We start from the raw sequence: 23436 nt of genomic DNA, 5'->3' as shown, positions 1-23436 counted from the left end.
AATTATCACGTATCCGTACTATACTACCTACTATAATTCCTAAGCTGTGTCACAGTATAGCAATATTAGATGTCATATTGCTATACTGTGGCTGTGTCTATCTGTTACATAAAGTTAATATACCTAGCGGAATAGAGAAACAAAGGCCTGAGCAAGAGAGATGTCAATATCAGTAACACTGCGTGGTAAAAAGAGACGTGTGATACATGGCAGCAGCACTCTTTTTTGATGTCCAATCGGCACGTGCTGCACGTTGACAATTTAATCTCATAGGAATCATGTTCCATCATGCTTGTGTAAGTGTATACGTACACATATTATTTTTACACACAGATGAAACCAATTTCGGTTTCGTTTGACAGCTCGAGATTGTTGCTCTATTCCGCTAGGTAGGTACCTATAATATTAACTTTATGGTCTGTTACCACCTTACTCCTCAGTCCTCACGTCCAAACCGCTGAACCGATTTTGCCGAAATTTGGTATGGAGAAACTTAGAGTCCCGGGAAAGGACATCTAAGGACAAATTTTTGTTTCGCCGACTAGTGTAGTAAGAAAATAGCTAAAGAAAAGTACATCTACTAAGTGCTTTGAATTATAATTATTTGCGTAAACATAAAAAATCATCAGTTTGTATATGTGCGGCAGGGGGGGAGGGGGGGTACGCGGAATCGTACATTATATCACAAAGAAGTAATAAATCTACACTGGTGTGGCGAATCTTCGTGAGTGATTTTACTATTAGGTGATCCGACTGTTCGTTTACTGGTTTATTTCATAAAAAATCCCCCGTCCATTTCCCTGTGGTTTAATCTATCTCCGCACCACGTAATACGTTAGAGTCGGTTTAAAAAATAAAAGTCAGACGAACACTGTTCAGGGCCTCTATCATGAGCTCTTAAATCCATTCACTTTACGTCCTTATACTTACTGTATAAGGACGTAAAGTGAATGGATTTAAGAGCTCATGATAGAGGCCCAGGTAAATTATTGCATTTTGTAGCATCATTATTTTATTGCAGAATAGATTACTAGGTATGGGAATGTTAATTTATGCTATGTGACAGCTTTTTGCCGTTTTTAACAAAAGAAAAAGTCTTGGGAGCTATCTATTAATTATCTAATAATTTGTAACCGCGCCATGTATTTTACAATTTATACAATTCTGAACGTACACTATAAAAAGTATAAGTGAGTAAGTAAATTATTTTTAGCGGATACTCTAAAAATTACTATGCTATGCAATTTACAAAACTTCAGGACTCCACGGAACCCATTTGGGAGTCTCTGTACTCTAAGCACGGTACTAATATTATTATTATTATACTAATACGTAGCGTGTTGTCGAGCAAGTCTCGAGGTGAGTTGGCGCGCACGTCACTGCCCCCTCCCCCCTCCCCACCGCACCTATCCCCCGGCGCGCGGGGAATATGTTCTGTGCAGAGGGGCCGCCGTGAACGAGCGGTTGGTACCTATTTCCCAACAGAATATGTTTGTACGGTTTTCTTGACGTTATTAATGTTTATTAATAACGTCAAATATAATTTGAACACTATTGTATACGTAAAAACTATATAACACTATAAAGTTTTTGTAATAATCTTAGTTCATGGAAGTTATTGAGTTATAATAGTGTCATCCATGATCTAGTAAGTACTTACATTATATAAATGATCATATGTTTTACAGAGTAACATTATTTTTTATATGTCTATCATTTCTATAGAAAAAAATAAGTACCTACTCACTGATTTAGAACCTGTTAACAAATTGGTTAACTATAAGTACTTCATTTTAACACAATATGTAACAATTAGTTGTAACCTGTGTTAAAACAACAGTGTATCGTTAAAAAAACTAAACCTAAACAACCAATAACTATGAACCAGTAACACAAAGGAACTACTACGACATGATCCTTCTACTTGCTAACTACGCTTGGGTAAGCTCGGAGTCGGACAAGTTCGGCTCCGCTCGTCAGTCCGTTCGGCGCGCCGCTCGTCGCACGACGCATTACAAAATAATTTACTTTATCTCCTGCACAAGTGCATATTATTTGCCTTTTATTGAATAATTCTAGTGTAAAGTGATACTAACCGACTTAAAAGGAAGACTATCATATTAACTATATTGGATTTTAGTGTAGTTTTATAATAATGAGCGATACAACATTAGCATTCCCGCGCAAGCTCGCCAAACGCTTCATACTGATGTACCGAGACCTACCGTGTCTGTGGGACACGAAATGCGTGCACTACAAACAGAGAGCGAAGAGACAGGAAGCTATCGCTAAACTGACGAGTCTGGTTGGTATATGTATAATTATTGTATCTTGAAATGCGGGTGATACTTCGGAACGAATGGGCCGGCTCGGGTCAATGCCAAGGTCTCATAAAAAACCGGCGCGAAACATAGCTTTTGTTATGTTTATTTACTGATAAAGTTAATAATTGAATGCCTAAAGGGAGTGAATACGAGTATTCATGAGCCGTAAATCGGAACGCGACTTGTAAGATTAGATGATAAAAATTTAAGTTTGTGCAGTGTCTCTAGAGTCTAGACCAGTGGTAGGCAACAGGCGGACCGGACAGCGGAGTGCGGACAGGGGGTCCCCTTGCGGACCGCGAATGGTCGAATCTCGGACCGCGAAATATTGTAATGTATTTTATACCAAGAATCAATTCTATTCATGAGACTTCGATGTCTGTCTGTCTCCAGGCTGTATCTCAAGAACCGCTATAGCTAGAGTTCTGAAATTTTCACAGATTGTGTATATATGTTGCCGCTATAACAACAAATACTTAAAACAAAATAAAATTAATATTTAAAGGGGGCTTTCATACAATAAACGTGATTTTTTTGGCCTTTTTTGCTCGATATCAATAATGGCAACAGGTAGGCACTTGATATTTTCACAAAAGCCTCAATTATATGTTTACTTCAATATTTAAGAATAATATTAAAATAAAATAAAAAATTAAGGGGGGGCTCCTATACAAAAACACAGTTGTTCGCCTATTTTTCCTCTATAACGGCACGGAACCCTTCGTGCGCGCGTCCGACTCGCACTTAGCCGATTATTTTTTGGTTTCATTCTATTAAATAAACTAAGTACTTACTTATTTAGTTCTTTGTAAATTGACAAAAAAAAATGAGAAAATGGTTGGTCTAATGAAAATCATGTCCCATAAATGCTTTAAAGAATAATTTATAAACATACTAGATGTCCCACGATCGCGTAAAATAGGAATTTTACAGAAACAGAAAAATAAAAAATAGCTTATGTCCCTACTCCCTTCACTTGGTCTACTCTATATCTGTGCCAAATATTGCCATAAAAATTGCTCCAGTAGTTTGTAATTTCTAATATTTCCCCCGTTTTTCCCACATTTTCCTGCGTTTCTTCGGTCGTATTAGTCTTAGCGTGATAATATAGCCTATAGTCTTACTCGATAAATGAGCTATCTAACACTGAAATAAGTTTTTAAATCGGACCTGTAGTTATTAACGCGTTGTAGAGTATGTTTGCTTGAACGCGTTATTAACGCGTTCAAGCAAACATACTCTTCAGGTTTATAATATTAGGTAGGTATAGATTTTTTTTAAATTATCGCTTGATAAACACGAGTCTCAATCTATAAGACTATGAAAAGTACCAATAACAGGGTCATTAAAGGCTCATAAGTCATAACCATGGGACAATGCATGGTATAATATGGTAGTGATGATGATGATGATGAATGTAATTTGCATAGTAGCATATGCTTTCCGTTCTTAAAACAACGCCGAAACTCCCAAACTTGTATATATAAAGAATCAGGAGTTCTCTCAGCACCTTCCGAACCACGGTATACCAGGTATACCTCGGTGCAAAATCTTACTTGGTGGTGGCATATGCTTAGAATACTTTCACGAAACCGAAGTCACCACATGTTTCCCTATAAATTTTGAGGAGTTCCCTCGATTACTTATGGATCCTTCATCAGATCACCACTTTTGTGAATATGATACCAAATTAGGATGATACCCTATATACCAAAAGAAAAATTTTGAAAATCGGTTAACAAACGGCGGAGTAATCGTTGAACATACGAAAACGAACATAACTCCTCTCCCATTTTGAAAGTCGGTTAAAATTGTAGCCTATGTGTTAGCCTATTGTAAAGTTTCATTAAAATCCGTTCAGTAGTTTTTGCGTGAAAGAGTAACAAACATCCATACATCCACACATCCATACATCTATACATCCAAACAAACTTTCGCCTTTATAATATTAGTAGGATTTTAAAGCTAGTTTTACGAGTGTTATCAAATTTTTTGTTTTACGACTTATGACGGAGCTAAACTGCTTTGTTACGTTGCGACGCGACGCGTTGTATTGTCGGAACGCAATAACGCATCCTATGGCACAATTTGCGTTGCGGTGACGTGCGTCGCCACAACGGAAATGCTCGTTGCAGGAATATCATATTTGAGCAAGTCTTTTCGATACTGAGTAGCAATTTCTTCAGGTGCACGAATACGACCCGAGCGCGACCCCTGTCCACGTGATGCGCAAGATTGAGAGCCTGCGGGCGTGCGCGCGGCGCGAGAACAAGCGCGTGCGGGACAGCCTCGCGGCGGGCGGCGACGTGTACGTGCCGCAGCTGTGGTACTACGACCTCATCTCGTTCGTGTTCGGCCGCCGGGCCGAAGTCAAGCAGTGCCCGGAGTCGGTGAGTGTTGACGCGTGATTCAAGCGCGAGGAGGAGTTTTTCAGTTGTTTTTACGCGTCACAATGCTATCTTTGCCACATCTGCGTTTCGCAGACAATCCGTGCGCCGTGAGTCTTAGAGCGATTTCACATTATCTGATCCTATATCGATGTCGGACGCCGATCCGATATCGAGGTAAGCAAAATATTATATGAACCGATATCCGATATCGGGCCGGACAATATTATAAAAGACAGGTATATATTTCATACATTTTACTTACTCCGATATCGGATCGGCGTCCGATACCGATATCGGATCGGATAATGTGAAAACGCTTTTATAAGTTATGACTTATGACGCGCCAATACTCAATACACGACGGTGGCAGTGCAGCGCGTATTTCTCCAACTAACTTTATCCCTTGTAGGTAAGTCATTCCGTAAATGCCAGTCTAGCCAAAAAGGTCTTTATAAACCTAACCGACGAAATTGAACTGACCGTGGTGCGTGCGTGCATTGAGATAAGATCTAGCCTTAAATCTTATTTCATTCCGTTAACGTGTTTTGTTCAAATCATGACGCTCCAGTATTACCGCTTACAATCGCGACCTCAAAACACTTAACACTATATAAATCAACCATCCCAATTCCCAATACTCACAAGGGTGTAGTTTCTGCGCCGCGATGTATTTCTCGAGCTTCCGTCGCAGCACGATCTCCGCTCCGTACCGCCCCACGGAGCCGTTGTCAACAAGCAGGAAGTACGCGTGGCGGTTGTTCAGGACGGCTAGTTTTGACCTGGGGAGAATCAGATTTTAGATATAGGTGCGCCGTAGTTGTAGCAACTATTATCTATTCTGTGGTTGCAGGAAGAAAGTTAGATTTTAGCTGGGTCCTAAAATGATGATTGCTTTGTAAAGAAGCAAATTTTAGGTAGGTGCATAAAAGCACAAAGTCAGATTAAGAAAGGTAAGCCCCTGGCCGGAACTGGTCGGAAGCGATTTTATGGAATTCAAAAATAAATCTTTGTTTGTTGTGGAGATGGGTTTGTATTACCCAATAAGCCTCAGGGTAAATGTGAAGGGATTGTTTGTTCATCCCGAGTCATCTTTTGTTACATAATCTTAGGAAATATCAATTCTAACTTAGGCGTCCGACTTAGTAAAGAAGGGCGATATACAACAATTTTCATTTTATAAATAAGTATGGGATTAATATTACTTCCAAAGTTTTCTTCTACACCCTCTTTTACACTTGTAAAAATTGTTCGTAGAATAGTAAAAAATCGGCCAAGTGTGAGTTGGACTCGCGCACGAATTGTTCCGTACCAGAAAGTAGAGCAAAAAATATAGTAAAAAATTGTGTTTTTGTATGGGAGCCCCTACATATGTTATATCTTTAAACGAGCAATATATATATATATATATATATATATATATATATATATATATATATATATATATATATATATATACTAGATGTCCCGCGCGGCTTCGCCCGCGTAAATTAGAAATTTTACAGAATCCGTAGGTACATTTTCCCATAAAAAATATTTCCCCCGTTTTTCCCACATTTTCCTGAGTTTCTTCTGTCGTATTAGTCTTAGAGTAATAATATAATATAACCTTCTCGATAAATGATGAGTCTTACTCGATAAATGATCTATCTAACACTGAGATAAGTTTTTAAATCGGACCTGTAGTTTCTGAGATTGACGCGTTCAAGCAAACATACTCTTCAGGTTTATAATATAAGGTAGATATAGATTTTTTTAAATTATCGCTTGACAAACTCGAGTCTCGATCTAAAAGACTATGAAATGGTATAATATGGTAGTGATGATGATGATGAAGAATGTAATTTGCATAGTAGCATATGCTTTCTGTTCTTAAAACAACGCCGAAACTCCCAAACTTGTATCTATAAAGAATCAGGAATTCTCTCAGCACCTTCCGAACCACGGTATACCAGGTATATCTCGGTGCAAAATCTTACTTGTTGGTAGCATATGCTTAGAATACTTCTCACGAAACCGAAGTCACCATATGTTTCCCTATAAGTTTTGAGGAGTTCCCTCGATTACTTATGGATCCTTCATCAGATCACCACTTTTCTGAATATAATACCAAATTGGGATGATACCCTATATACCAAAAGAAAAATTTTGAAAATCGGTTAACAAACGGCGGAGTAATCGTTGAATATAAGAAAACGAACATAACACCTCCCCCATTTTGAAAGTCGGTTAAAATTGTAGCCTATGTGTTATTTATTTAATATTTTAATCAGCACATGAATTGAATAACAAAATTTTTTTCAAATTAATCGTAGCACCATCTGTCAGGACAAACTAAAATTGAAATAGAATAATATTGAATGCGATGATAGCGCCGTCCGCCGGATCTAATGTAAAACATTCCAAAATCAACAACTCCTTATAAATAAGAAATTAATTGAAAAAACATTTTCCAGTAGACCAAACTGTAAATCTAAACCATTCTCGAATCTCCACGAACACACACAAAAAATTTCATCAAAATTGGTCCAGTCGTTTAGGAGGAGTTCAGTCACATACACACGCACACAAGAAATATATATATATATATATAATATATATATATATATATATATATATATATTATTGTAGAAACGATACATATATATATATGTATCGTTTCTACAATAATTCAAAATTCATATTTACCGCGCGTCAACTTGTCACCTGTTAACGCACACAACGATAGTAGCCAATGACGTGCGAGACACGATCCTGTGACGCTGTTTGGCGCGGGAGTCGCCATATTCGCTTTCCGCCTCTCGCCGAGAGCGTCTCAAGACTTTGTAACGCGTGCATCTAATTAATTGCACATTACCGCGATCGCGAGTTCCACCAAAATTACTGGTGAATCGTGTGTGGACATTGGAATCCTAAATCCTAACGTGATAGCTGGCCAGCTGAATTTACCCAGGACATCCACAGAACCAACAGACGTATCGAGGAGCTACTGAACCCACTCAACGGCGTCTTCGAGCAAATCTGGTGAGTGCTCGTTGTTTTTGGTTGCTCATTGTTGTGTGTAACGTCGAGGAATCTCTATTCCTCGTCCCAATGTGACGAATTGGCGTGATTACCGTTAATCTTTCCTTCAAACCGCGTCAATACCGCCACATTCTTCTGGTGCCGAAACCAGGGATTTCTAGGTAAAAATGCATTCAGCCTGCCAAATACCGATTTATTAATTCGTAATCATACCTACAAACATAGTTTAGGATTCCAAATTAACGAAAAATAAGCATAATCTTTGCTCCATTTCTTTTCACAACTACCGCATTTCATTTTCATAAAAAGTTATCGAACGTTCTCGCAACTTCTATTCAAGGTTAAATGTTCCAACTTAAAAAACCCTAATTTTGCCTAGTGATATTTCTATTTCAATGTTGCATGTTCTTTTTTTCTTAACAATTTGCAGTTAGCATTATTGCAAATAATATCGTATCGAGTGAACTTAGCAACGCACCGTACCGAACGCACCGAGGCATATTAGGTACTTCAAGTTGTTTACGCAACTTCAGGCCATCGATGTATTACAGTAGATGCGCATATCGCACGTAACGATTGGAACTTTTCACTTCATAAATTATTGTGAAGTTAATAATTTATTTTCTACTAAACAATATTCTTATCGATATTTTCAAACGATTAGTAGTATATCGTAATAGTTTTCGTAAAACATTCTTGCATAGACATTAAATAATTTCTATAATAGTGCAGTGTCTATTTCAGTGGCTTAGATTTATATCAAGTCACATTCCTCGAACTTGCATAGTTGTTTACGTACTTTTAAAATTCATTTTCAATTATTATTATCGATTGAAACGAACTTAACCTTATCGTTTGTTGTGGTGATTTATAATTATGTCTTATCTAGCGAGGCGTAAATCTAAACCTACGGTTAAGAAATGTATCGAATCGTCTTATACGATTAATAATTTACCTAGTTTGCGTCGTAAACGCACTATCGCATATAATCGTATAGCGAGAGCCTTGGACGTCGGGAACTCGGCTCAGTCTGACCAATCAAAGGTCGAGTTATTTCTTTCATATTGTCAAGAATTAAAATCTATTGCTAACGACTTTCAAGAGGCGCATTTTATAATTTTAGATCTTTTAAAGGATGACGTCGACGACAAAGATAACGAGATTCAGGAGATGTTCGACGACATGTATTTTCAAGTGGTTACGCTGCAACGTAAATATGAACCGAGTTCATCTTCTCAACCGGATGACTTGCAGTCGCGGCGCGACTCAGTCGCAGCTGCGCCGGGTAGCAACATACGTTTACCGAAGATATCGTTACCTACATTTTCAGGGGCTATAAAATCGTGGCCGGAATTCATTTCAACTTATAACGCATTGATTCACGAGTGCTCTCAATTAACTAATATTGAGAAATTTCATTATTTAGTTTCCGTTTTACGCGGTGATGCCTTATCGTTAATTCGGACGTTTCCTGTCGCGGCGGAGCATTACAATAGTGCATACGATGCGCTCAGAAATCGATACGAGAATAAACGCGAACTAGCTTTTACATGTTGGCGTGACATTTTAGAAGTTAATTTTAAAATAGGTAACGCTCACGATTTTCGAAACTCGCTTGATACTATCGAAGAAAACTTAACTATATTGAAACAATTAAGTTTACCTGTCGAGCAGTGGGATTTTGTTCTTAGTTATCACATTTTAGCGAAGCTCGATCCTAAATTAAGACGCGAATTAGAAGAAAAACATAGTGATGTGGATCTTCCATCCTATATTCAAATTAAAGATTTTTTGCGTTCAAAATGTGAAGCTTTGATTCGTGATATTCATTTTACCGACCGCACTGTTAATAACAAATCCGCGCCATTGTCTAAAGAGTTTCCGATAAATTCGTTGAGATCGAAGCGACAAAATGTCACACTAGTTTCTTCTCGTACTAGTACTGGCGCTGCACGGAACGGCAGCCCTACTAAGGTATCGTCTACATTACCGCCTGGTCGTAAATGCTCTTATTGCGGCGATAAACATAGCATAATGGCTTGTCAATCTTTTCTTTCAAAATCGACGGATGAACGTATGGCCGTGGCCACTGACAGGAAATGGTGTTACAACTGTTTGAACGCGTCACATTCCGTGCAACAGTGCACTTCAATATTTGCGTGTAAACAATGTAAACGTAAACATCACACTCTTCTGCATCGCGAGTTACCGAAAACTAATTCCGTGTCATCCGATGACAAGTCAAGTTCAACGACCTTAGTATCGAAGGAAAATTCTTCTCCGTCTCCGACGACGGTGTTACTAGCGACCGCCATAATACAGATTCGCGACGCATCCGGCGATTTTTATAGTTTTCGCGCGCTTTTTGATACCGGAAGTCAAAATAACTTTATAACGGCTCGAGCTGCACAACAGCTGCGCTTGCAGCCTATCGCTACTTCCGTCAAAATTCTTGGCCTAGGAAGTAATCCTGCTGCGGTGGGCGGCGTGATTACTTGCGATATAGGTGTTAACAATAACGATAAGTTCCGTCTTGATATGTTCGTTGTTCCAAACATATGCGGCGAGCAACCGATAGCGAAGCTCAACACGAATGGGTGGGAAGTTAAAACATTACCGCTTGCTGATCCTGGTTTTGACATTCCTGGTCCTATCGACGTTTTGTTGGGTGCCGATGTTTTCGCTGAGTCGCTTCTTGAGCAACGTATAAAGGTTAGCGCTTTTCAACCACAAGCGTTCAATTCTATTTTCGGATGGCTTCTCCTAGGTAAAAGTAAACTCGCTTCTTCGTGTTTGTTAGGTATGCCTGCTTCTCAGGCTCTTGACAATAATTTAAATACTATCGTTCAACGTTTCTGGGAAATCGATACCGTTCCATCTTCCTCTCGTCTTTCTCCAGAAGACCAATTGTGTGAAAGTACTTTCACCAATAATCACTACCGTGACGAGACAGGTAGATATTTCGTTTCTCTTCTTTTCAAGGATAACGGAGAGCCAATTTTTGAAGGCTCTAGAGATATAGCTCTTCGACGCTTTCATGCTATTGAAAGACGTCTCTCTCGTGATTCAGATCTTAAACAACAATATATCGATTTTATGACCGATTATAACGAAAGTGGGCATATGTCATTAGTGTCTCCTAAACAAGTCGGACAGGGAAGGTATTATATACCGCATCATTGCATTCTGCGACCGGATAGCGCGACGACTAAGCTTCGTGTCGTCTTTGATGCGTCTGCCAAGGATGCTACCGGCAAATCGCTAAACGACACACTACTGACTGGTCCAAAGTTGCAGTCCAATATTGTTGAAATCCTTCTTCGTTATCGCGAACATGAAGTAGTTTTTATGTGTGATGTTCGTCAAATGTATCGTCAAATTAATTTAGTTCCTCATCATCGCAATTATCAGCGTATTTTCTGGCGTGCTCATCCAAATGAGCCCCTTCAAGAGTACATCTTGAATACCGTAACGTACGGAGTTTCTTCTGCTCCATTTCTTGCATGTCGCGTCATCCAGCAATTAGCCAACGATGAAGGTCACGAGTACCCGAAGGCTAAAACCGTTCTAACTTCCGATATATATGTCGATGACGTCATTACCGGAAGTTCTTCGCTGGAGGAGGCACGTGACATAAAATCACAGGTTATCGCTCTTCTTGGTCGTGGTTCCTTTGAGCTGCGAAAATGGGTAAGTAACTGCCCTGAACTTCTGAGTGATCTTCCCTCAGAGGTTTGTCTATCGGAATCTAGAACTTTTACCGAAGCGACAGACACAACTGTCAAGGTTTTAGGCCTCAAATGGGAGCCTGCCTCGGATTCGTTCGTTTTTACCGTTCAACCGACAAACAATTCCTGCACCAAACGAACGATTCTAAGTGAGGTGGCTAGAATCTTTGACCCTTTAGGTTTTTTGTCCCCTTTAACAATTCTTGCCAAGGTTTTAATTCAAAAACTTTGGATTATCGGTTCGTCGTGGGATGAAACTCCTCCACCGGAAATTGTTTCCCAATGGAACAATTTCTCTCGTCAGCTTTCTTTAATTAAGAACCTAAAGATTCCACGTAAATTCTTTAGTAAAAACGCTTTATCGTATCAATTACATGGTTTCTGCGATAGTTCTGAATTAGCGTATGGCGCTGTCATTTATCTACGTGTGACCTTGTCTGACGGTTCTATACGTGTTTTTATCGTCTGTGCAAAAGCTCGCGTTGCTCCTCTTAAGAAGCAATCGCTGCCTCGCTTAGAGTTGTGTGGAGCCGTTCTACTCGCCGATCTCATGAAGTTCGTCAGGGATACCTTACGGATTCCCATACATGAGATTTTCCTTTGGTGTGACTCCACTGTTACCCTGGCTTGGTTGCGATCGCCTTCGTCGCGATGGGCGACTTTTATCGCAAATCGTGTCAGTCACATCCAGGATATCGTACCTACCGAGTGTTGGAGGTACGTTCCTTCTGCTACGAATCCCGGAGACGTCTGTTCACGTGGCCAATTACCCAGCGATCTATTGAATAATTCACTATGGTGGGCGGGGCCTCACTGGCTGTCCCAATCACCTTCTCATTGGCCAGAGGACAGATCGAGGACCCATGCTAACAATGATGTGGTCTTATCTGAGCAACGTTGCGTAGCTCTCGTAATCGACAAAAGCAATACCGATCAACAACCGTCCATTATCGATCAAATGTTCGAGAAATATTCATCTCTTGACAAAATTTGCCGCATTCTAGCCTATATTTTTAGATTTGCTAATAAAGCGCGCCGCACAGGCATATCGTACGAAACTAATTTTATTAACGAAGTCGAGCGTCATCGTGCGCTACTTATTATCGTAAAACATTTTCAAAATCGCTATTTTTCATTAGAAATTTCAAACTTGAAACATGGAAAATCATTACCGCGAAGTTTTCGAAAGCTGAGTCCATTTATCGATAATTTAGGTATTCTCAGGGTGGGCGGACGTCTCGCTCACTCAGGCCTAGAATTTGAACATAAGCACCCTGCCTTGTTACCAAGGAAGTGTGTTCTTACAACAGCCGTAATCGAATCTGTTCACCGAAACAACTTTCATCCAGGTCTAAATACGACTCATTATTTAGTTTTACAACAATTTTGGATATTTGCGGCAAAACGTGCAATTCGAAATCAACTTTCGAAATGTATACGATGTTATCGTCTTAACCCGAAACCTTTACAACCGTTTATGAGTGATTTGCCTGCCTTTCGCGTTAATCAAACGAAACCGTTTTCAGAGGTAGGTGTTGATTTCGGAGGGCCTTTTCGAATTAAATTAGGTACCCATAGGGGCGCTAAGCTAGATAAGGCCTATTTATGCTTGTTCGTGTGCCTAAGTACAAAAGCCGTGCATCTTGAAGTAGTATCTACTTTATCGACCGATGGTTTTATCGCGGCATTGCGCCGATTCATTTCTCGCCGCGGTCGATGTAACGTAATCCATTCTGATTGCGGTACCAATTTCGTAGGCGCGAGCGCACAACTCGCATCATATGTAGAACAAGCCTCGCAAGCAGAGCGAATTTCTTTTAAATTTAATCCCCCTTCTGCCCCCCATTTCGGAGGAGCATGGGAAATCCAAATTAAAGCCGCAAAATCACATTTGTATCGTATCGTTGGGGATCAAGCTTTGACATTTGAAGAGCTTGCCACGCTCTTTACTCAAATCGAATCCGTTTTGAATTCCAGACCTTTGTGTCCACTGAGTTCGGATCCTAACGATTTAAGCGTTTTGACCCCGGGTCATTTTTTAACGTTGGAACCCTTAACCACAGTTCCGGATCCAGATTACACTAACGTTAAAATTCATCGATTGAACCGGTGGCAACTGATTCAATCTTATCAACAGCAGTTTTGGAAACGTTGGAGGCATGAGTACTTACATGGCTTAACTCAGCGAGCGAAATGGACCAAAGATTCAAAACCATTAACAATAAATTCTATCGTGTTGATTAAAGATACCAATCGACCTCCTCTCCACTGGCCGCTGGGACGCGTAGTATCACTACATCCTGGACCAGATGGAGTAGTTCGGGTGGCAACTATTCGAACTCGTCATGATCATTTGCTCAAACGACCCCTGGTCAAATTGTGTCCTCTTCCTATGGAATGACAAATAGAATCAATTACCGCTTAGTTTTAGTAGCAACCTAGCAGTTTAAGCTTAGTACCGTAAGTTATTCATATTTTATCGTTTCTTTTATCAGTTTAAGAAAATCCCAGTTGGTATTTTGGTGGGCGGAATGTATCGTTTCTACAATAATTCAAAATTCATATTTACCGCGCGTCAACTTGTCACCTGTTAACGCACACAACGATAGTAGCCAATGACGTGCGAGACACGATCCTGTGACGCTGTTTGGCGCGGGAGTCGCCATATTCGCTTTCCGCCTCTCGCCGAGAGCGTCTCAAGACTTTGTAACGCGTGCATCTAATTAATTGCACATTACCGCGATCGCGAGTTCCACCAAAATTACTGGTGAATCGTGTGTGGACATTGGAATCCTAAATCCTAACGTGATAGCTGGCCAGCTGAATTTACCCAGGACATCCACAGAACCAACAGACGTATCGAGGAGCTACTGAACCCACTCAACGGCGTCTTCGAGCAAATCTGGTGAGTGCTCGTTGTTTTTGGTTGCTCATTGTTGTGTGTAACGTCGAGGAATCTCTATTCCTCGTCCCAATGTGACGAATTGGCGTGATTACCGTTAATCTTTCCTTCAAACCGCGTCAATACCGCCACAATATATATATATATATAACTAGCTGTTGCCCGCGACTTCGTCCGCGTGGACTTTAGTTTATAGCGCGCGGTGTCAACAAAATTTGTGTCAAATTTAAAAACTTTTTAAAACCCTGGTAAGTGGTACCCCTCTTAGGGCCGCTCCGCCGGAGAAAGTGCTCGCCTCGCCGCTGCCATTCCGGTGTAGTTAATCAAAATACCCAAAAACAGCTGTGCAGTGTGCACATAATCTATACTAATATTATAAATGCGAAAGTATCTCTGTCTGTCTGTCTGTCTGTCAGTCTCGCTTTCACGCCAAACGCCAAAACTACCGAACCGATTGTAATGAAATTTTGTATATAGATAGTCTAAAGCCTGAGAAAGGACATAGGCTACTTTTTTACTGGAAAAAAGGGTTGTCAGGGGGTGAAAATGCGTAAATTTGTTCAATTTAAGTTAGTTCCAAAAATTCATAATAGATAGGGCCGTGCGTCTTCTACATCGCGCTGACGCTTGCTCAAAAGTCTTTCTATAAAAGGTGGTATCATCTTACATTTAGGTTTCGATTTTTTTTCGATTGTTATATCTATTCTACGGTATTAAATAACTCAGTACTTTATCTGTGCAGTGACGTAACCTTAAACCTATCAATGATAAATAGTTTATGGGTAAAGTTGTGTAATTGGGGGGGTAAATAAGCTTTAAAATTTGGCATAAAATATAAAGTTTAATATTAAAAAATGAAATATTTATTGTGTGCACACTGCACAGCTGTATTGATTTAAGGGGTACCAGGGTTTTTTTATAAAAGCTTTTGACACCAATTTTGTTGACATCGCGCTTTATAAACTGAAGTCCACGCGGACAAAGTCGCGGGCCACAGCTAGTGACTAATAAATATGATAAGTTCTATGTTACAATGAAGTAAAAAATAAAACGCCATCTGTTGAATCGTATTAGAATTAAAATGTTCATTGCATCGATATATTTCTGGATTTTTTATAATACTATACATAAAATATATTTAAGATTTTTGAAATTTTATTTTAATACACATCCAAGACCCAGGGACATTGAAAACTTTTTGTTCCGCCTGCGGGACTCGAACCCAGGACCCCCGGGATGAGCGCTGGCCACGCGCAATGCGAATTCATTTTCATCGATATTTTCATGGAAATAAGATATTTTCCCACATCAAAATGTAGCCTATGTCCTTTAGCAGACTCTAGAATAACTGTGTACAAAATTTCATTGCAATCGGTTCAGTAGTTTTGGCGTGAAAGCGAGACAGACAGACAGACAGACAGAGATACTTTCGCATTTATAATATTAGTATGGAAGTATGGATTGAAAGCTCGGAATCGGCTCCAACGATTTTCATGAAATTTATATTATATAAATCGATCTAGCTAGGAATCATTTTTAGAAAATGTCATTTAAATCGTGTTTTATCGAATACCGAGCAAAGCTCGGTCAAATAGCTAGTACATAATAATACGCTACAAATGCCTCGATTTTTTTCATAAACTCTTCAAGCTCTGCCATATCTTTGGTGTCTGAATATTTTCCAATAACGTAATAGCTTTGATAAGCGTCTTGCCTCTTGCATACGAATTTATATTTTAAGCGTTCTCCTCAAGCATATTTTCACTACAGAAATATTTTTCCAAGAATCAACTGGATGGAAAATCGTATTGGTATCTGTATACAACCATATAGCCCCAGGAAAACAGATCAATATGCCTCCATTCCTTAACATTATTCCAATCCAGTAATCCAATTCAGAGCTGGTTTGCTACTAGAACATTATAAACGGGCAGTGGAATGCAATTCAGTCCAATTCAGCGCATTCCAGTACCCGTTTACATTATCCTTGTAGCAGCCAGCTCTGGATTCGACTGATGGATTGGAATAGTGTAAACCCGCATGATAGTCATATTATACAGGGGTAAACAGATCAATAAGCCTTCATTTCTGTAAATACGTTGATCGTAAGGTTTTTAATTAATGTATGTTTAAATACGGGAATAAATACAAGGGCATCGCCAAGGGGGGGCAAATTTGTAGTAGGTAAAGTCAACTTGCCCCCCCCCCCCCCTGCGCCATCGGCTGGCGACGCCCTTGAATAAATATATTGAGATCATACGCTTTGATCGCGTGGACATTGCGAGGTAATTCCATTATGAATGAGGGTGAATTTTTAAAGAATCCTCATAAAGACCTCGAAGGCTTTAAAGCGACGCCACATGGTTTCGTTGCGTCGTCGCTCCAACGATTTACATACATTTTTAGGGTTCCGTATCCAAAGGGTAAAAACGGGACCCAATTACTAAGACTTCGTTGTCTGTCCATCCGTCTGTCGCCAGGCTGTATCTCAAGAACCGCTATAGCTAGACTTCTGAAATTTTCACAGATTGTGTGTATCTGTTGCCGCTATAACAACAAATGCTAAAAACAAAATAAAATTAATATTTAAGGGGGCTTCTATATAACAACACGTTTGTTATATAGAATTTTTGTGGCCTTTTTGCTCGTAATCAATAAAGATATGAGGTAGGCACTTGAAATTTTCACAAAGGCCTTACATATATGTGTAATTTAATAATTAATAACAATATTTAAATAAAATTAATAATCGAGGGGGGACCCCCATACAAAAAACACAATTTTTGGCCTATTTTTTCTCTATAACGGTACGAAACCCTTCGTGTGCGAGTCCGACTCGCACTTGGCCGATTATTAAAATATAATATTTATGCGTTGCTTCGCCGAATGTTTCATCGAATGAAAAATTCATTCCTTTACAGGAGGAAGAAGACGAAACACCAAAGGACATCTCAGAAGACGTGTACGAGGCTGACAGCTACCAGGAGATCAGCATACCCGCCATGATCGACATCAGCAGCAGCATGCCGCGCCAGCCGCAGTACTACGAGGAGCACAAGCGGCCCGGCGTGACCGACGAGTACGACGCTATAGGTGAGAGCGAGACGGGAGATGGGGGAGGTACCGGGAGATCAGCGGGCCCGCCATGGTCAACATCAACAGCTGCGGCAGCATACTGCGCCAGCCGCAGTACTACGACGAGCACAAGCTGCCCGGCGTGACCGACGAGTACGACGACGCTATAGGTGAGACCGAGACGGGAGATGGGGGAGCTACCGGGAGATCAGCGGGCCCGCCATAATCAACATCAACAGCTGCGGCAGCATGCTGCGCCAGCCGCAGTACTACGACGAGCACAAGCGGCGTGACCGACGAGTACGACGACGCTATAGGTGAGAGCGAGACGGGAGATGGGGGAGTTACCGGGAGATCAGCGGGCCCGCCATGATCAACATCAACAGCTGCGGCAGCATGCTGCGCCAGCCGCAGTACTACGACGAGCACAAGCTGCCCGGCGTGACCGACGAGTACGACGACGCTATAGGTGAGACCGAGACGGGAGATGGGGGAGCTACCGGGAGATCAGCGGGCCCGCCATGATCAACATCAACAGCTGCGGCAGCATGCTGCGCCAGCCGCAGTACTACGACGAGCACAAGCTGCCCGGCGTGACCGACGAATACGACGACGCTATAGGTGAGACCGAGACGGGAGATGGGGGAGCTACCGGGAGATCAGCGGGCCCGCCATGATCAACATCAACAGCTGCGGCAGCATGCTGCGCCAGCCGCAGTACTACGACGAGCACAAGCGGCGTGACCGACGAGTACGACGCTATAAGTAAGACCGAGACGGCAGATGCGGAGGTACATGAGATTGGTACAGAAATAATTAATGTGTCGTAAGAAAATTTCAGAGTAGCTTCACTCATAACAAGACCATGAACATTTTCCACATCAAAGCACTAATTGTTTGGACGGTAGACAGAAACCCACATTAAAAAACGAACTATAACTTCCGTCTTCGAACTACGGAACCCTAACAATCCAGGCTGGGTCGGTAGTTATTGCAAAAAAATCCATAATTTTCCCGCTGCTAAAGTTTGATTGGTGTTCATTGGCAAAAAACCAAATATTTTTCCCAAATATTTGTGCACCGCGAATCTTAACAAGATATTTAAGCAAGCGGCTTCATTAACGGGGTAATTAAGTTTATCGCGCTCGTTACGCCCAAACGGATTACGCGTTAATATTTAACTGAGATACAGACTCGATTATTTATACAGGAGATGTGGGGTCGGGGTGAAGGTATGATATATTGAAAAATTTATTAACTCTTCATTCTTCAAGTTACGATCCCCTTAACTTGATCTGAGATTGTTTTTAGGTAAGGGAACAAAGATTTACAAATGTGGCAATTTTTGGTCGCGTCTTTGTTCGCGCAAAAACTCATTATTAGTGCAGGAACCGTACATATTTCCGTAAGAGGCCTACGAACTAAATCACATTCCTTTTTATCAGAAGTACTTCTGAATAATTATGATATAATCTGTTTGACAGAATCTTGGTTAAATGATAATTTTTACAGTTCAGAGTTTTTCGATGACAGATACGTAGTTTTTCGGCGAGATAGGAATGTGTCTTTGGTAGGTGCAGAGAGGGGCGGAGGAGTGATAATTGCTGTGCGAAGCGATAAAAGCCCGGTTCCGCGTGACGAATGGAGTACTAATATGCACTATGATCACCTGTGGGTAAGTATTCCTTCCTTGTTTTAAATTGATACCTAGCATTCCTGCTCCCGCCTTCTTACATATTTGCTGTGTGTATATACCGCATTGTGACCGCCACAACACAGAATTGCACTTAATTTTTGAATCGATCAGCAATCTGATGCAACAAAACCCGAGTGACATATTTCTCATAGTAGGTGACTTTAATGTTTCTCAAGGTGAATGGTACTATGATACTGATTTTAATTCTATGGTGATGCAGTCGAGTTTAAATAAATTAGTTCAATTAACTACTGACTTTATGAGTTTTACGAGCTTAAGACAGTTTAGTTCATCTTTTAATACCAGTAATAGATTATTGGACCTGATTTTTTGTAACAGGGACTGCACTGTGACTAGTTGTAATGATCCGATGACCGCAGAGGATGAGCATCACAAATCATTAGTTATCGAATTATCTTTGGACGTGTCCCTTCCGTTGCATGAAAACTTAACAGAAAGAAAACTATTCCACATGGCTGACTATGATGCTGTTAGGTCAGAGCTATCGTCTACTGATTGGCAATCTAAGTTATTAGTGAAAAATAATATAAGTGTGGATTCATTGGTGCAGGAATTCTATAACATCATTAATGATATTATAGACAGATATGTCCCTAAGCGTAAAGTTATCGACACAGCCCGCTATCCTCCTTGGTATAGCATTCCATTAATAAAATTAGGCAAAGAGAAGCGAAAATTTCATACACGCTGGAAGCGGTACGGTAATCCCTTAGATTACCTAACTTTTTCTACACTTAGAAAAAGGGAATCTAGTCTTAAAAAAATCGAATATCAAAAGTACATTAAAATAAGTGAGGATAGCATAAATACATGTCCCAAAATGTTTTGGCGGTTCGTTAAATCAAAATTACCGTCTAATCATGTACCTCAAACAATCAAGTTTCAAAACCATATCTCAAATACTGGCGAAGACACATGTAATCTCTTTAGTAAATATTTCAGCTCAGTTTTTGTTAAAAGCGCTTTACGATCTCCCACGTATAATGTCAATTCAGTTTCATCAAACTCCTTAGTGAATGTCAACTCAATCTTCATTGCTGAAGAGGTTATCCTTAAGGAACTCAAAAACATTGATATCCATAAAGGTCCTGGATATGACGGGTTACATCCTATATTTATACGTAAATGCGCCAAGGAACTAAGTTTGTCTTTGTTTATTATTTACAATAAATCTCTAACGGAGGGCACATTTCCAATGAAATGGAAACAGGCCCTTATTACACCTATTCCTAAAAATGAAAATAGAAATGATGTCTCTCAGTACCGGCCGATATCGAAAACTAATTTATTAGGTAAAATATTTGAAAAAATCGTCACACGCGAGCTAATGGGGTTATTAAAAAATCACATTTCTATTAATCAACATGGTTTTTGTAAGGGCCGTTCAGTCGAAACAAATATGCTTACTTTTATAAACTTCTTATTAAATGCCATGGATAAAAAGCTACAAGTAGACGTCGTGTATACCGATTTTTCCAAGGCTTTCGATAAAATAAATCATGATCTACTTATAGAAAAGCTTTGGAACATCGGTATGGCGATCTACTGCGATGGATAACTTCCTATGTAAAAAATCGTTCCCAAGCAGTATCTATAAAGGGTTATGTTTCCAGTTTCATAGATATTCCTTCAGGAATACCCCAAGGTTCACATGCCGGTCCTTTGCTGTTCATTCTGTATATCAATGATATTAACAAGGTTATACGTTTTTCAAATTTATTGTTATACGCTGATGACGCAAAACTTTTCAAAATAATTGCTAATTTAGAGGATTTCAAGCAACTGCAATGTGATTTAAACAAATTATTTGAATATTGCTTAGTAAATCAACTTTTCTTAAACCTTGATAAGTGTTCCGTGATGTCTTATACGCGCAAACATAACCCACTTAAGTTTGATTACCAAATTAATGGCAATCCTCTCAATAGAGTCACAACTATTCGTGACCTTGGTATAATCATGGATTCCAAATTGTCATTTAATTTTCACATCGACCATATTGTCCATAGACATAATATATATGATATTGTCAATAGAGCATTTCGTCAACTTGGATTTATATTAATGAATTTAATTAATTTCGAAACCTTTTAAACAGCTCCACACGTTAAAAATCTTATACTTCAGCTTTGTTCGATCGATATTAGACTTTGCTTGCATAGTTTGGAGTCCGTATTACGCTTGTCATATCGCCCGCATTGAGAGGGTTCAGAAGAAATTTATTAAGTCCTTAGAATTCGTTGGAAATCATGAATATATTTCTTATGAGACCTCACTCAGTCGACATTCACTAACGAGTCTCGTAAACCGCAGGAAAATGTTTGACCAAATTTACCTTTTTAAAATAATAAATAACCACATTGACGTCTCACACATTTTGGAATGCATCGATTTTAAAGTACCTAGACCTGGTTCTCGTTCACAAAATATATTTTCCGTTCCTTTATATAAATCAGTTTATACTAGTAACTGTTTTCTAAAACGTAGCGTTAAGACTTACAATGAAGAATTTAAAGACCTTGATATATTCAATATTAGCCTGCCTATTTATAAGTCAAAATTACAAAACCTGTTAAAAAATAAGTAATTGTGTATAAATTATAAAAGCATATATTTCTGTAAAATTAAATTAGTAAAAATTTTATGGAACTATTAGTTTTTAAGTAAAAATTGTATTATATTAAGCTAATTTTAAAAAAAACTGTTTGTTTCCTAAATAAAGTAAAATAAAAAAAAAAAATTCCGTAACCAAAACATGCTAGAAACATTCCGGGGTTTAAATGCATTACTCAAGGATAATCAGTCAGCTCTCACCAAAGCGAATTTCACAACACTTTTACTAATTGCTCTATCGTCGCAACCGAACCATGTCGCCTGTCCCTAACCAGCTAGAGTCTAGAACTCTAGACTATTGACCGGAGGTGTCTCCTATACTACAAGGTAGATCAAGCTTGTCCGTTGACTGAAGATATCTTTCCAGGTATAAACGTGGCGGCCAAGCTCCGGAACCTGCCCTCCAACACCCGCATCATCGCCGAGAAGCTCATCAACGACGTGCTGTTCCAGGCGCAAGTGAACGGCCTCACTTCTTCCACCTTCATCTCCACACCAGACCCCTTCAAGTAGCTTCAAAACTGTACCGACTCCTTGAAGTATTTTCAAAAGTGTACCGAGACAGGTACTTTTAACAAGCGCACAGTTAATGCTCTGGTGACTGCTGATGTCTGGTTTTAAAGCATGTAGACTGTATATATTTGAAATGTGCCCCTCGCAAAGAGCCTCTTGTTGCAGAAGTTCTTTACTAGATAATTATAGCTAGTAATAAGTTATAAGCTTCGCTTATCTGTGGACTAGTATTTAATCCACAGATCACGGAGATCGTATTTTATAGACTCTAGCATCTAGTGATTATTGTAAATAAACTTTGTACAGATTTCTCGTAGTTTTATTTTAAAAGTTTCCAAATGTTTTGATTACTTTTAAATTTAATTACTTAATATTCTTCTTCTAATTATGTCCGGTTTATATTATAGTTCTATTCCTATTCTATTCATGTATGTGTGCCATTGGACGTGGTGTCCACAACACGTCCATTGGCACACATACATTTATTTCTTTTATTGTCCACACCACAATAAAAGAAATAAACTGTCTAAGTGTAAGTACTCACATACGGTTTTGCTCGATCGAGCAATCACGTAGAGTAAAAACCACGGCTCGGGCTTTCGTCCACACATTCAGCATTGCTCGATAGTTTTACTCCAGTTCGAAGGAAATTAGCTACGAATAATAAAAATTGTGTAAAAAATTTATCAAGCCTGCTCGATTCGAGCCTTCAGACTGGCTCGATGCAAGCCTTCGAGCTGTGAGTTTTGCTGTCCACACGGTGGTTTTTGCTCGATTTCGAGTAAAACTATCGAGCAAAACCGTATGTGAGTACTTAGCATTAAACTAACCATCAATTTTAAGATCTGCAAAATAATTTATTGAATATATACAAACATGCCCCTTTTCCAGACAAGCTAACCTTTATAAGGAATAAAAAATTGATACAAACATAACAAACAACACACGAAGGTCGCCGGTTAAAAATTCCGTATTCATTATACTTTGGGCATTTCATTGCTTTTTATTTGGTCAGTGGGCTGTGGCCTGTGGGTCGCATTGACACCGAACAATCGCTTTCAATGACCATTGTAGTGAAATAATAAAAGCTGTTAAGACCGTTACGTTAGTAACATAGAATATCATTGGTTAAGACCCAATAAAATTATCTAAA

General features: G+C 39.6%; 2 protein-coding genes across 11 annotated transcripts in view; one reads left to right on the top strand and one right to left on the bottom strand.

Annotated features, from left to right (window-relative positions):
* LOC121737102 (transient receptor potential cation channel trpm) overlaps positions 1 to 23436 on the bottom strand; it is a 282713-nt gene that overhangs the window by 83675 nt on the left and 175602 nt on the right. For all 10 annotated transcript variants that reach the window (XM_042128652.1, XM_042128650.1, XM_042128657.1 and 7 more), the window contains exon 6: positions 5357 to 5493. In XM_042128652.1, the coding sequence (XP_041984586.1) occupies positions 5357 to 5493 (137 nt within the window). The remainder of the gene's footprint in view (positions 1 to 5356; positions 5494 to 23436) is intronic.
* LOC121737108 lies at positions 1998 to 22574 on the top strand. The gene is made up of 4 exons (XM_042128663.1): positions 1998 to 2305; positions 4511 to 4714; positions 17287 to 17458; positions 22138 to 22574. Exons 1-4 carry the CDS (start codon positions 2156 to 2158, stop codon positions 22281 to 22283), a joined length of 672 nt encoding a protein of 223 aa, XP_041984597.1. The 5' UTR covers positions 1998 to 2155; the 3' UTR covers positions 22284 to 22574.

Source organism: Aricia agestis, chromosome 20, assembly GCF_905147365.1.
Source record: "Aricia agestis chromosome 20, ilAriAges1.1, whole genome shotgun sequence".
Taxonomy (NCBI): domain Eukaryota; kingdom Metazoa; phylum Arthropoda; class Insecta; order Lepidoptera; family Lycaenidae; genus Aricia; species Aricia agestis.
Note: the sequence above shows the minus strand (reverse complement) of the source record. Positions and strands in the feature narration are given on the sequence as shown.

Bases quoted from the DNA above. Each gene is read 5' to 3' on its own strand.
- LOC121737108 (XM_042128663.1), top strand. From the start codon at position 2,156: ATGAGCGATACAACATTAGCATTCCCGCGCAAGCTCGCCAAACGCTTC. The intron at 2,306-4,510 runs GTTGGTATATGT...CAATTTCTTCAG, and splicing joins TCGCTAAACTGACGAGTCTG to GTGCACGAATACGACCCGAG. The intron at 4,715-17,286 runs GTGAGTGTTGAC...ATTCCTTTACAG, and splicing joins TCAAGCAGTGCCCGGAGTCG to GAGGAAGAAGACGAAACACC.